Genomic DNA, 15,211 nt, shown 5'->3' on the forward strand with positions numbered 1-15,211 from the left:
AGCACCACAAATGACAGGCCCTGAATACCATTTCACCCTGATTTTGAAAGGTGCATATTTGCCCTCTGCAGTGCTGCCCAGGGCCTGTCCTTTCCACCTTCACCCTGCCCACAGCGTCAGGGATCCGCCGCCCGCCTTCCCCAAGGCACCCAGTCCCTGCAGGGCGTGTTGACATTCAGTGAAGAGCAGAGCAGGGCTCCTGCTTTGCTGGTTTTAGGTGGGCAAAGGGTGTTGCTGGGCTGGGCATCTGGACGTGCATCAGTACCTCTATCCATGGGCAGAGAGAGTACAGAAAGAGAGGGAGCAAAGGAGTCTGAGCGGGCCTCCCCAGCCCTCAAGAAAGCTGAGAGAAGGAAAACAAATGTGATGACTTTGTCAGAAATTCAGCCTCAATATATATACACTGAAACTTTATTTTGTACTTGGGCACATGGGATCTAAACCCCACAGCGTAAGGTGGAGATGCTTCCTGGGCCTCTGTTTCCAGGCCTGGCCTGAAATGCTTCATCTCCTGACAAAGTGCTAAGGCAGCAAGCAGCATAGCTGCCATAGAACAGAGCAGGCCTAGTGGCATAAATTCAACAGGAATAATCTTTGATAGCTTTACTTTTGCATCATGTAAATATTAGCTCTGTTCTACATCTTTTGGATACTAAAATCTGAACAAATCTCTCATATTTTTCCCAGAAAAAAGCTGACGTAAAAAGCTCATGCTGAGACAATCAAAGAAAAAGCAAACAACAGCAATCATGCTGACCCTAAAGCAAACTGCATCACCCAGCAGAGAATTTATTGCTTCCTTAGATCGTCAGCTGGGACTCACTTGACTTGTCAGCTGGATCTGCAAGAAGAAACACTCAGTGAAGTCGGGAACCAGAGGCTGCATTGCTGCTTTGAAGCTGGTTTGGTGAAGCTCTCATAAAGCAAGAGATTTTTCAGGACAGCTCTGACAGTGCAGGAGCTGTTGCATTTTCCTTTTTTGTTTCTCCTCTCCAATCCTCTGCATGTATAAAGGAACCCAGAATCTGCAGAGATCAATATAAGGATGGGGTCACCTTTTCAAAGGTTTTACAGATTTCATGAGGGCCCCAGGCAAAAGCTGCTGTTGAAGCACCTCATTGCTCCCCCTTGCATGCTAATGGTCTGACCTGAGCCAAGTCAGGTCCCATCATTTGCCTCTAAAATTGGTTCTTCTCTCCTCCTAGCTGAGCCAGAATTTCTGCGCTGTGTTTCCTCCACACTGTTTTCAGATTTACTGCCTAAAATAATCTGTTATTATAAATCTGTAGATACTATTTACATGAATGCTGACATCAGTTTTTTAAACTATTTTCTTTTGTGTTTGCCCATACTGAACCTCAGCTTTATATTTAGATTATCTTTGCTCCTTTTCACATCCAGCCATCTTAGATGATTCTAGATTGCCAGTCTCTCTGTTTCAGCTTAGAAAAGATGGAAGTGGCAGAATCACAGAAGACTGAGGTTGGAAGGGAACTTTGGAGGTCATCTGGTCCAACCCCCCTGCTCAGGCAGGGTCACCTATAGCCAGTTGCCCAGGACCATGTCTAGGTGTGGGGTTTTTTAATATCTCTGTGGAAGGATGCTCCAGCACCTTCCTGGACAACCTGTGCCAGGGTTCAGTCACCCACACAGTTAACGAAGAATTTCCTGATGTTCAGAAGGAACCTCCTGTGTTTCAGTTTGTACCCACTGCCTGTGGTCCTGACACTGGGCACCACTGAAAACAGCCTGGCTCTGTCCTCTTTGCACCCTCTCTTCAGGTATTTATACGCATTGTTAAGACTTCCCTAAACCTTCCCTTCTCCAGACTGAACAGTACCAGCTCTCTCAGCCTTTCCTTATAGAAGGGATACTCCAGTCCCTTCACCTCTTCATTGCCCTTTGCTGGACTCTCTCCAGTATGTCCACATCTCTCTTGTACTGGGAAGCCCGGAACTGGACACAGCAAAAATACAAGTATCTGAGATCTGTCTGCATCTACAGTCAGGATGTAACTGAAACTGACGAACACATAGATGCCAAAAAGTGTGTAACTCTCAAAACCCCTGTTGTTTAAACTTAATTAAAAAGCCTGAAAGCCAAAAAAAAAACCAAAAAACCCAACCAAAAAAAAAAGCAACGACCCCCCCCCAAAAAACTACAAAAACCCCACCCACAACACCCACCCCCCCCAAAAAAAAAAATCCCAACAAATAGATAAGAAACTACATGCCATCATTATTTAAACATAATAATAAACTTTAGCATTTTAGGACAGGAAAGTAAAGCCAATGTTTACAAGCAGACCTAAAGGAGAAATTTAGATTGAAAGGACTTGGTATCTGACTAGGTTGCCATAGTTAAAATACTTATTCTTTTAGAAAGGGATGTAAGATCTTTAATTAAAAATGTTGAGAAACTTAATTTTATGCTAGGAAGATGGTTTCAGGTTTGCCTTTGTGTACCACTGTGCAGAATAACCAACTAACATCCTTCCCTGTAGCATGTAAGGTTTTCTTAGATGGTTTAAGTCCTAAGCCTTCATAATTCTTTTGGTGTCAAGCCCTGAGAGGTTCACAGATTGTGGTGATATGGCTACAGCCATTAAACCTCTGTTTTAATCTCACAATTGCTTTCTAGAGCGCTTGAGAAATCCGTTGCTGGAGAACTTTGGAATAAGAGCCCTTGATCAAAAATCAGGAAGACTATTATTTGAGCTAAAGTAAAATTACAGTGTGTGCCTCTGGGATGTGAACTGGCTTTGTAAAATCATATCACCAGGTGGTACAAGTGCTCTGAAGTAAACCAGACCTATTATGGTCATATTGTTCCTTTCCCCTCACTCTGGCTGCTTAGCTATTCTCAATTAATTTAAAAGCTTTTCTGCCTTGGAGCTGAATGCATGCTTCTTGATTTTCAGCATCCACTTCTCTCACAAACAGGTCATTCACTGAAAGCTGTGGTCCATGAACTTTTGAATCTATACATACTTCTAGTTCTAAACTGACTGACATTTTATAGGTTAATATGATTGCATGTGCCAACTGAAGATCACTTGCTATTTTTCACAAGCTTCAGTAAATTGATGAATTACCAACTGTAAATAAATTTTACTGACCTCTCTCAGTTTTAAAATTTGGGTTTAGCTTCTTTTGACTTGCTGGACTTGGGAAATAATATTTCATGCTGCAAGCGCTTCCAGGACATGATCTAGAAAATATGCATGTCAAATGAATCCTAGCAATCTTTTATTTGGGAAAGCCTGACTTTCCTCTAGTGCAGGCTTTCTGACTTGTGCCAGAAAGTACTCACCTTTGCTCCATGTTCCTGCAAGTCCTGTGAAAATCCACACAGATCGAAAGTCAGTCTGCATGTGCTCCAAAATGACAAAGAAAGATTTTTCAGCTCAAGCCTCTTGCTGTTTTCAATGAACAGGCTTCAGCATCACAGAGAACTAAGTAACAGTACGTTTACCTTCCCCACCAAAGAATTCTGTGTGCTCCCTTCGGCCTTAAGTCCGTAGATTTAAAAGTAATGTTAAAACAAATCTTACTTTTTTTTGTAGTGGCTACTTCTAGTAGCTTCAAGCTGATCACTGGAACTGAGGTACCACAGTCCTTGATTTAATACAACTGAGTCACTTGTCAACTGAGCTGTGATAACTCTCTGCTTGTGTGCACCTAATCCATTGCAAATGTGAAATAAAACATGTTAATTTAAAGTACCATGAAGGGGATTACCATAATAATTTGTTACACACACCTTGCTTCAAGGTAAAGGTAGAGCAAACAGATAGAGTCAGTTGCTGTTGAATAGAAGGAATTCATTAAAATGTAAGAAAACAGTTCCTTTTGAAAGACAGTTTATACACAGAAAAGGAACATTTTTCTGCCTTGTGTTTGAAGAGAAGTCACCTTTCTGTTCACTCATTTAAAACCACCCAGCTGCTGAGGAGGAAGCCAGCTCATTCAAATCTAGAGGATGGCAGAGCAGTAAATGGGATCATATTGGGGGGAACTTAAGAGGAAGACAACAAAGGCACGGAGGGTGCGATTGCCTGAGGTCATGACGACGAAGTCTAGGAGCCAGGGAAGAAAACAGAGACAGAGTCAGAAAGTCAGGGAGAAATAGAAGGAGGAAGTAGGAATTGGTTGCCCTACTATCATTTCCAGTGTTGCTGGAAGGTAGGTATATGGGGTGTTTGTTGTCTATGTGGTAGCTGAGTGCTCACTGAGCCAAATGAGACTGGAAATTAGGGAGGCTGGTGGCGAAAGAGCAGATGTGTCAGCCAAATATATCCATTGAGATTCAGAGAAAATGTTGGGATAGAAACCCAGTTTCTAAAGTTCTAGAAAGAAGATCAAAGTAACTGGAACAAAGAGAAAAAAAGACATCAGACCACTGAGATCAAAAAAGATGTCTGTCATCAGCAGAAGAAAGGAAGGCAGCAGAACAGGTCACCAATGAAGCTAACGGGATGTGGTTCAGGAAGAAAAAAGCAGAAGCCAGCTGTGGGAGAAGGAAAGATGGACTGTGAAATAGGAGACTGGTATTAAGACTGCCAGAGTACAGGACATAATAAGAAAACAGTGGGCTAATAGGAGGACTGAAAAAAAAAAATAGTAAGGGATCTCCAGCAGGAACTGAGAGGTAGTGGTGCAGGGATTTGGACTGGCTAGTGGATAAATTAGAACTTGGAGGAGGTCTTAAAAGTGGTTGAGGAGACTGGGACTTCAGTAAAAGGCAAGGGATGGAGTGGAGGTAAAATTGTAACAAGAAAGAGACGGGAGGTAACAGAGCAAGCGTGCAAAACTTACTAGAGCATCTAAAAACCAAGCAAAAAGCATGAGTCCCACCATCTTTTATCTGTGCAAAACCAACTGGCAAAGCATCTTGTTCCCCTCCAGTGTGATACCATACACAGAAAAATAGTTATCACTTAGTCTGTTATTAAATGAAGAGGCCTGGGGTGCTAAAACTAGATGTCCTAGTCTTTCTATGTATGTATGTAACTATCAGATATGTTTTGATGTCACAGGATGGGACTTTCCTTTTTGAAGAAGCAGCAAATTCAAAAAGTGGATGCAAAAAATAGAAGAATTATGGGACTGGAAGGTCAAGCACTTTCCTGTTACATATGTCATTTTAATTCATCTTGTCTGTGGTTGTACATTAAGATAAACTGTTTAAGGATTCAGGAAGAAACCTACTATTTGTATTTTCTTGATCTTTACATGACAAAGTATTGCACTGGGAAAACAGAACCTATCTGTGAAAGTTTTCGGTTCACTGTGAACTAGTTCAGAAAATAAATAAGGCTTTTTCTTTGGAAGAACATGCAGGGAATACAATTTTGTCCCCAAGATACTGAGGGCAGGATTGACCTGTGACTAGTACACATGACTTTTTTCTTTCTTTAGTATCACAGTTTCATGACTCTGGACTTGGACAGGAAAATGGACAGTCCCCATAGCTTTCCTGCTTTGAGTCGTTCTTGTGGTTCATAAAGAAAAACTCCTGAATCAAGCAGAGAAGACCTGAAGGGCAGTGTTGTGGCACAGAATACGAAACTCATTGTAACTGGAGTCGTATCTGAGATTCACATCAGGGACAATAATCCTTTCACGCTTTATGCCAGAAGATCATCTCCAAGGGAATCTGACAGCTTCAAAGGTGTCAGTGCAAAGTTGTTGAACTTCACTCACACTGTTAGATAAAGCTGTTCTAGAAAATATTGCAGATTACTCAGTCTTGCTATCCATTTGCACTGTCTTGTTATTTGGACAACTCTGTCTATACATTTATGCTGTATGGACATATATAAATGCAATTTTTAGGAAGTCCTAAACTTCCTTTTACCAGAAGTACAAGGATCTTTACTAAAAACTTTACATATTTATAAATTACGTACGTTGTAATACATTACAATACAGGTGCTTTTCTTTTTTTTTCTTTCCTTTTTTTTTTTTTTTTCTTTTTCTCCCAGACAGAAAGTAAGCATCGTAAACTAGAGGAGTCTGAGAAGAATATGAGACCATTGTTTTCAGAAGTGCTTTGGGATTTTTAATGGCCATGAAGTGCATAGGACTTCATATTGACATTTCTGCTGAGCATTTCTTGCAGCACTATGGATAAAATGGGAATAGACAACATAGCTCTCCTGAGACACATGAACTCCAGATTTAACACAGGTTGAAAATTAGGTTCACTGGGGTAATGTTCCAAAACAGCTTCAAAGCCATTCACCCTTGCTGGTGTTGAATACTTGCAGCCCCTTTTCTCCTTGTGCTTAATTTCCAGTTTCTTACTGAATGTGTGCTCTGTACACTTTAATTTCAACATCTCTAACAAATATCCCACAAAATGAACCTTTTAAATTTCCTGACTTGTCCAAAAACTTGATTCCAGTAACAAAAGAGAAAAATAATATAAACCACATCATATTCAGTGGCTTCTGGTAAATTATTTTTCTTTTTCTAACACCTGAATCCAGTCTTCATTCTTAGCTGTTACCTCCCCCTTCCTGATGTGTCTAGCATAACAGAGCTAAAGCTTTTGTCTGATAGCATGGATTTAGTTGCTGTAACTAATGCTGCTTCCTTTCATGTGCGCTGTTCTAGCATGTTTTGTTCTCCAGCATTTTGCCTTCTGTTATGTGCAGTCCAGATTTTTTCCAAATCTCTATTGTTTGGCAGCTTGTTGATTTGGTTGCTGTTGTAATGAACATTTTAATGGCCAAACTGTTCTAGAAAAACATTTCAGAGAAAATCAATTAATTGGTAGAGAAACTGCCACCATTACTGCCAACATTACTTGCTTTTCTATGTTTGATTAGAAGGCATATTTACTTAAAAGATGCTCCAACACCTTTTTTGAAATATGATGAAGTTGATGGAGCCATTCTTTATATCTATGAGTCAATCTGGATTTTAAACAGCTGAAAGACCATAATTGGTTAAGACACATTAAGAAGTTTTAATCACATGCTTTGTAACTAGTTTATGGTTTTCAAACTTCTGGTCAGGTACTTTTTTTCTTGTAAAACTTATGGAATATTTAACACTAGTATATCAGCAACTATCAATTGCATATAATTTCTTTTTCTGATTGGACTGGTCAGCATTTGGATACAGGTAGGTTCTTCCAGAGTATAACAGCATCATCTGATAGATACATTAGTAAGAAACTTATAATGAAATTGAAAAAGCAGGAGATCAAGCTGAATACAGAGAATCAAATATATCCTCAAGTAAATGAGAGCCAATAAAGATAGTTCGAGACTAAAAAATGAAAATTGATTGAAATAAGTGATCTTACAAAGCTGGAAGAAAGCTGCATGAAGAGGTTTCCAGCTTAATCTTCTCAGCATGTCAGCTGGGTTACTGGAATACATCCCTCTCCTTAAAGCAAAGTATTTCCCTCCAAAGTCCATCAAATTCACTGTGTAACTTACTTCTGTGTAAGAATGGGTCCCTCGGAGAAAATGATAATACTGGAAGTATTCATGTTTTTCCCCAGACATGAACCAGCTGAATCAGTTAATAAAAAGTGACCCTGGGAGCATGTCCATAGTTTGTCAGTGTAAGGGGTCATCAAGTAGAGCATTGAGACTAAAATGTAAGGGTTTTTTAATAATATTTCTGATTATTATTTTTTTTTTATTCCTGATATTTTAACTGTAGAGGGGCATTTGGACACCCACGTAGTGATTTCAAGGTTAACAAAGGTAGACATAGTCACTTTAAAACAGCTTAGGATTCAATATTACAGTGAGCAGTGTATGGAGAAACCATCGTGAGACTATTTTTTGTGTGTAGTTTCAAATATAAGATCAGTAACCAAAGCCCTTGAGTCTCCTAGGAGGGTTTGTGAAGTAAAAGACTCTCACTGAGGAGTGGTTATCTATTCAAATGACTCTGCTGTCATATCATTATGACATATGAAAATATGATTAAAGGCTTGCTGTCCAGTTGCAAGAAACTATGGTTTCCAACATAATATTGACTTCAGTGGATTATTTTCATAGGCTACTACCAGGTAAAAAGGTTCCTACTTCATTCTTTGTTAGTATATATTTCAATCCTTTATCAGGGAAGGAACGTGTCTCACAGATTCATGAGCAAATACATTTCTGTATTAAAAAAGAATGAAGAATGTATTTTTAAAAAAAAAACAGTGAAACAAAAACATTAGTAATAGTTGTAAGCAATAATTAACAGTGATTCGACAAAGCAGGAGCTAAACAGTCACTGTTACATGTTAAATTTTTGCACATGATTACAATGCATAATCTACCATGTTTATTGTACATTTTGAGAATGTATGTACTAAGTCAAAATACATATAATTAATAAACATGGATTAAAAAGACCAAATTAAATTTGGAGTCAAATATGCATGAGTGTGTATGCACTTGGTAAACACTAGTGGCATTTTCCTGTTCTGTCATAGTGCCATTTGATAAATATTAATATTTCAAGATTGATGACTTCCATTATGTCTGCAATATTGCTCATGAAAGTCTGGGAATAAAAATATTTCCTGAAGTCAGTTAGGTACAGCCTGAATTGGTATTGGAAGTATGTGTAATGACTGTCAATGTCTTAGACAATGTCTGCGCAGGAGCTTCCTTATTGGTACATCAGTCTCATTTACTTTATAGTTTCTAATGTGACTGGAAATACATCCACAAAATCAATATACTACATTTGTATAACAGCTCCCTTCTCCCTTTTATTTCAGGAAAATAAGCTATACCAGTAAATGAGAGGTTTTGCTGGCAGGGGTTTACTTGTGCTGAAGTCTGCTGAACAGAGCCATGTTGGTCAGCAATCATGTCCCCACAGCCTTCGCCGAGACAGATGTAGAATTATTTATCAAAGCATTTGTTCTTTGCCAGATGTAGAATGTAAGTGGATCTTGTGAAAGGGGCAGTGCTCACTGTCACCCATTGAGGTATAACACAGACACGGCATGTACAATCCCATTTTCATTACTATACTTCAGAGCTGCTTTTGTGGAAGCACCAGACACCAGGCAAAACAATGTATTTACTTCCTTAGTCTGAGCACACCATCTCTGAAGTCATGTCAGTAACTTATGTGATCTGTATGATAAGCAGCTCTCAGCACTTCTCGTATTTTTTCCAGATCACCCACCCAAACTGTCATCTCTTTTCTATATGTTACAGTGACAGACTTAGATCATTTTAAATCTTTTTACTAAGCTCTTTGCCACCAAGTCTCGCTGTCAGCAGCCCTTTGGGTTGTCTGAGAATTACTGAAGGAAAAAAAGCTTTCTTACCTAACCGAGCTGCTGCCAGCATCGAGGTCTTGTGCCGTCACTGCACCTATAATGGTCCCCACAGGCGTATCCTCATACACCTCCATTGTGTACGTAGGCTTGCTGAAAACTGGAGGTTCATCCATGTCCAACACATTTATCTTCACTGTAGCAGTATCTTTGAATGGACCCACCGAGTGAAATCGATGGTCAAGATGGAGATTGGAAGCCTCAACTTTAAAGGTGTATGCCTTTTTTGTTTCAAAGTCTAATGGCTGTGGAAAGAACAAAAGAAAATCATCAGATTTGACTAAAAATTAAACATTGCAAAATCACTTTGGTAGGATTAATCTGCCATAGCTTAAAGATGCCTTCAGTATAAACTTCAGCTCCCGAGCTAATTGCCTAAGCTTGTTTTGCAGTTCTTCTCATGCCAAGGTGGTTTCTGAAATAGGCCAGATAAATCATACCCAGGAAACGACTGTTTCTCCACATCAAAAAAAATCAGGATGACTGGCATGGATGTAAACAGTTACAATGTAGGTGTCTGAAGTTAAATGAGTGAAATTCATGTCTTGCAAATGAGCTCTGTGCAGGTTAGCCAGAGATTTGCATTCACAACTCCCATGCACAGGCAATCAGCTGTCTTTAGCTGATCCAGTTCTTTAAATAGAAGATTTCGTTTGGCAGAGAAACCTTTCAGAGGACCATGAAAATGATGGAAGTGAGCCCAAATGAAAAGTCTGATATATACCAATGGGTCAACCCAAACTTTAGGTATGGCTTGGAATGTGATTTAAAACTTCTTCTGAGCGAAGTTTTTCCTGTAAAATGTCTCAGCAGTGAGCTGCTATTCATGCCACATATTTGACCCACATGTACTTTAAAAAATGTGGACTTTGACTCTGCCTTATGATCCTAGATGTAATCCATAAAGTCTTGAAGGCAGCATAGCAGCTCTGGGCGTCTGATGGAAATGCATTGCGCAATCAGATTGTTTTGGGGTGGGTGTCTGTCAATGTACATAAGTTTAGTGCATTCGGTTTTAAAAAAGCGATCATCTCAGAAACCTTAATGCAGTCTTACTTAGTTGAAAAGACACAGAAGCTTTATTTTCAGTTAAAGGGTTTAGCTGCACTGGCTTTCATGTTGTTTTTAACGCTACTGACAAAGGCTTTTCCTGCTGCCTGGGTAACACTGCCACCTAGTGGTTTCTGCCTATAATTGCCAGGTTGGAAATAAACTAACGGAATATGCTATATGGAAAAGAGCAGGATCACAAGTGTATGAGCAAGAATATGCCAATGTCTGTCATTTTTTTCCCAGCTGTCATTACCGCAGTGTTTCCAGTCATTTGTCACAGCCGGGATAGATCTAAATTCTGGCATTTTCTGCCCTTATGAAGTAGCTCCATTAAAATCAATCAAGTTACCTTGACTTACATTAGCTGAACAGCTAGCATAATAATTTTAAATCCTTATGAAAGACATCATAATTTTAATAGACTAGATGGTCAGTCTTTTCTGAGCTGGGGATTTAAAATTAGCCATCCAAGTTTATATGCCACAGAAATAATCAGGCTTGAAAGCCAAGTACTACTAACTGATCCACTACCACCTGCAACCATCCTCCCACAGACAAAATTTCCAGTGGAAGCCAGTATGAGTTGCACCTTTATAACTGGACCGACAGAAAAGCATAAACAAAGACTAAAAAGAAACAAACAAAATTAAGTGTGGAAGATCTTGTGCCCCAGAGTTAAAACCCTAAGCTGTTGCCTTCACTACAAATGGACATGCTGCTTCATTGTCCAAATTGTCGCCAGTGTCTTTTCAGTTTCTATACTAGTCATGTTCACTGTTACACGTTGCCAATAAAAATCCTCCCCAAAACAAACAAATCCCCCGTCAAATGCTTCTCCAGCTAATTACATAAATTGTTAACATGTTTAAAAAAATATTAAGGGGAGAAAACCTAGAGTTTAAAGAACCAGTCTGGAGTGGAAGAAGTCTAAGTATGAGCGGTTAAGCTAGAGATACATGATTAAGACAGAGAAAGTAAGAAATCTAAGCTTTCAATTAAGTAGATATTCTAACTGATGCCTTGTATGTATCTTTGATACCCTCCAAACAAGGGTATTAAAACTCTTCAGACTAGCTCCTGTGATGTATGAGAATATTTACAGATAGATGTACTAATGGTAAGAGCCATAATTCCTGCGGTCCTTGCAGGCTGCCTTTCACTGAGTTGCTCTTCAAGGCAGGAGTACCAGATCACAGTCCTTGGCCAGTGCCAAGTCACAACTTTCATAATGTAAGGAGAACAGAGTGCTTGTTTGAGGACGGACAGAAAGGAATAAGGTTCCAAGCAATTCTATGTACTGGTGTGCTCAGGCTGGCATATTTACTGAACAGCAACCCACTAGACAGATAAAGTGACTGCATTATTTCTATCCCCTCAGCCTTATGGGGCAGCACTGATATATTTTCGGAAAGACGGTTGCCCCAAGAAAAGAAAATGTTTTGCCTCTGTAATATCAGAGCAACCCATTCTCTCTTTCTGTCTTTCTATGGGTCTGATGATGAACACAGTTAGAGGTTAAACAATACATGGCCAATGCAAAGCTCAGTTGGCACTCAGAACAAGAAGACAGAGGCTGAAAGTGCTGAGCCATCGTCAGAGAAAGAAATCAGTGACAGAATTCCACAAAAGAGCAGAATTTAAACTTTTAATATAAGTGAGGCTAAACTGCAACTGAAATGTCTGTGGAAAGATGGGAAATGTTGCAAATGGTAAACTGAAGATTTATTTTTTTTAAAAAATAAAGATTTTATACAACATATATAATGCAGCAAAAGAGTATGGCTTTAATGTATTGTGTTTATGGGAAGTCCATGCTACAATCTCCTGATCAGTTCTGGTCTTCCCAGTTTTGAAGAATTGAGACATATCGATAGCTATTGACAGTCTCAAACTTTGGCATTTGTCTGATATGTCCAGTCTATCTGAAAACAGAAGAATTGAATGTCTGTCTAATCCTCAAGAAAAACCTTTTGGGTTTTAGTTTTAAAGATGTTAAAATAGCATTTCTTTGGGTTTTGTATCTTGGTGTTGTTTTTTGGGGTTTTTTTGTGGTTGGTTTTTTGGGGTTTTTTTTTTGTTTGTTTGTTTGTTTTTGTAGTAGATCCCACTAAAGTCTGTGAAGAAAATGAGTAGGCTACACAATATTTTAGCTGCCTTTTCTTTTTTTTTTTTTTTTTTTTTTTAAAAACACAGAATTTGCTGTTACATAGTAACTGTCTGACAGTGCTCACTACTATTTTCACCTAAAACCTGGAATGCTGCTAAAGGGTACAAACATAGCAGAATGCTGGAATCTCATAGAAAAAAAAAACTATGACATTATTGAAACATCTTTCAACTAACCAGATTTTAATGGAATGGTTTCATAGAAGTGTTGTTTTATAAATAACCAACAGGAATATTGATTCTTTCTATTAAAAAAATATATTCAGAAAGCTAAGTTTGAGTAAGGCTTTTATTTTACAAAAGTTATGAGTTTTTTCCAATGTAAACAGCAATTTTGGTAATACTAAGTCAATGTCCTATTAACTGTGAAATATTCAACAATTAGAGGAATATTTCTAATTGATATTCTAAGTACCAGTGACAGAATAGATGCATTTGGCCCCCCTATCAGTTCTTGCCCGCCTTTTCCTATGTTACAGTTACAAGCTGCTCTATATAGTCACATAGTAAAGCACTATCAGCATATACACAACTGTGTGCAGCCAAGGCATTCTACAAATCCCAAAATCAAATAACACATACTGACAAATCACTTTATCTTGCAACTCTGGAAGTACCGTGAATAGATTTAGTATGACTAGGAAATCACATAAATAGCACTGTGTTAGAAATAAATACATTCTGAAATATTGGTTTCCCGTCTTCAAGGTAGACTTTAAGAAATGCTACTATACAGATGTATCTGTCTAAAATTACATATTAAATAGATAGATGGAAATATGGGTAGATAGATAGATATAAAGAAGTAAAGAATTGAAAGGAAAAAAAAAATGGGCTGAAAGATGTAATGAATTCTGAGAAGCACGGCAAGGGTGAGAAAAGAACTATCCCGTGATTTTGCTCTGCTTTTTATCCACACATAAGAGATACAACAGCACTGTTTGTGGCACAAGCTTTCACAATCCACACCTACAATGATAGAAAAGCTGTATTTTGGGATGAGGTTGTAAGCCCCAGGTATATGGATAGTTATGGACAGCAGCGCTGGATTGAGAGAAGGTGCGTATTGTCCTTGGCTTGCCTTCATATTAGCATTGTGCAATTGTAGAACAACTCTATGTCATATTTGCCCATCCCAAAACCTGGTAACACTTTCCCCTTGAAGATGAGTTGAAAGTCTATATATTTTGTGAAATATTGCCATCAAAGTATTTGCTGTGGATTGACATGTTTCAGTAACTGCACTTCTGCACTGGATTTTAAATAGCATAAGGAAATAATTGGTATTACAGAGCAGGTTGATTTATTAAAACAAGCTCCAGATGAACCAGGAACTCTCATTAGGTAGGGAAGAGGGGGCACAGTAAAAAATGAGATCTATAGGCCAGATCTGAAGTGAATATTTCAAAATTTGATGGGAAGTGGGCAAAATATATGTACGTTCTTATCTGGGGAAGGGGGAAAGCTGACCAATGTCAGCAATTGAGCTGTCTGTTGCTCTCAAGCCTCTTACCCATTTATGCAGGTGCCTTTCACTGTTCTAGAAAAAAAAAAAAAAACAACCAAACAAAAAAAACCAACCAAAAAAAAAAAAACAAAAAACAACCACACAAAACAAAACAAACCTAACAGCTGTATCTGCAAACTACAGAGACTGAGCATTTCCCCTTCCTCATTCTTCCCGTCATTCTTCTCTGTGGCTGTCATGGTCTTTATGATTGCATCTGCACCTGGATCACCACTTTCTGCCTGTACAGAAGGATTTAATATCAGCTTCTTTTCCTCCTCAAAATGTAAAACCACAATTCCCACTCACAAACTCGAGTTACGATTATAGGCAGACAGTGCCTATGCACACACATGCAAAGGATATTCTCTGCCGCTGGAGAATCAAGGGGTGGAGTGAGCAGTCTGTACAGTCTTGCTAGTAAAGCAATTAGTAGCTGTAATGCAATTCTGGCTGAGGGATATCAACAGTCTGCCTTATGCTCACCGTGGTAGTGTACCGATGCTATCAGACTGCTCTTACATTATAGCAATATCATACATGGGCTATCCCACAAGCAAGACAATTTGGCTTAGTCAACAGTCAAATTACTACTTGCTGACTCCAACTAAAGGCTTTTTAAAAGTGGCCCCTGAGGTTCCAAGGAAGCATACACTCCAAATACCTTCCTGGAGCTACGGAGTCTGTTCATTGTTTCCCCAGTTTCTGTTATTTTATCGTCACTAAAGTTATTGTTTCTCATTATGTGGTGCTATGTCTGCCCCGACACCGTGATTTCATGGTACTGCTTTGTCATCTGATCAGTTAGCAGTGGTACACAGCTTACAAAAAATAAGATGCAAATGTTCCCTGAGTTTCCACTGACCTACGTGGAGAAGCTCAAGCAGTACAGTACAGCAGTGTAGGATCATACCAGGTGAAGCCTAGAAACACTTTTTTCCTGGGTTTAATGACAGTCTGCACTAATTAGTAATGTTTGAGCTAGACTCAGTGCTTGAACCCTGATCAATTACTGGATTAGCTCATGCTGAGCCAGTTAAGGGGCTTCTGCACATAATAGGTTTATTCTATAAACTTATGCTTAGTTTAATAAATTTATTGCCAACTGTTCAGTGAAGCTTGGATCCTTCTGTTTTCTGTTGGATGTGGTCATTAAGGATTTCTTATCAGTTT

The 15,211-nt window shown here is 38.9% G+C and overlaps 1 protein-coding gene across 4 annotated transcripts in view; it reads right to left on the reverse strand.

Annotated features, from left to right (window-relative positions):
• The window catches only part of CDH12 (cadherin 12), a 220,895-nt gene that overhangs the window by 31,100 nt on the left and 174,584 nt on the right, over positions 1-15,211 (reverse strand). For all 4 annotated transcript variants that reach the window (XR_005827124.1, XM_040588449.1, XM_040588450.1 and 1 more), the window contains one exon: positions 9,304-9,557. Coding sequence is in view for 3 of the 4 variants with exons in the window: in XM_040588449.1 (XP_040444383.1) it covers positions 9,304-9,557 (254 nt within the window). In the remaining variant the exon portion in view is untranslated. The remainder of the gene's footprint in view (positions 1-9,303; positions 9,558-15,211) is intronic.

The sequence above is a fragment of the Falco naumanni genome, chromosome 3 (assembly GCF_017639655.2).
Source record: "Falco naumanni isolate bFalNau1 chromosome 3, bFalNau1.pat, whole genome shotgun sequence".
NCBI classification, from domain to species: Eukaryota; Metazoa; Chordata; class Aves; order Falconiformes; family Falconidae; genus Falco; species Falco naumanni.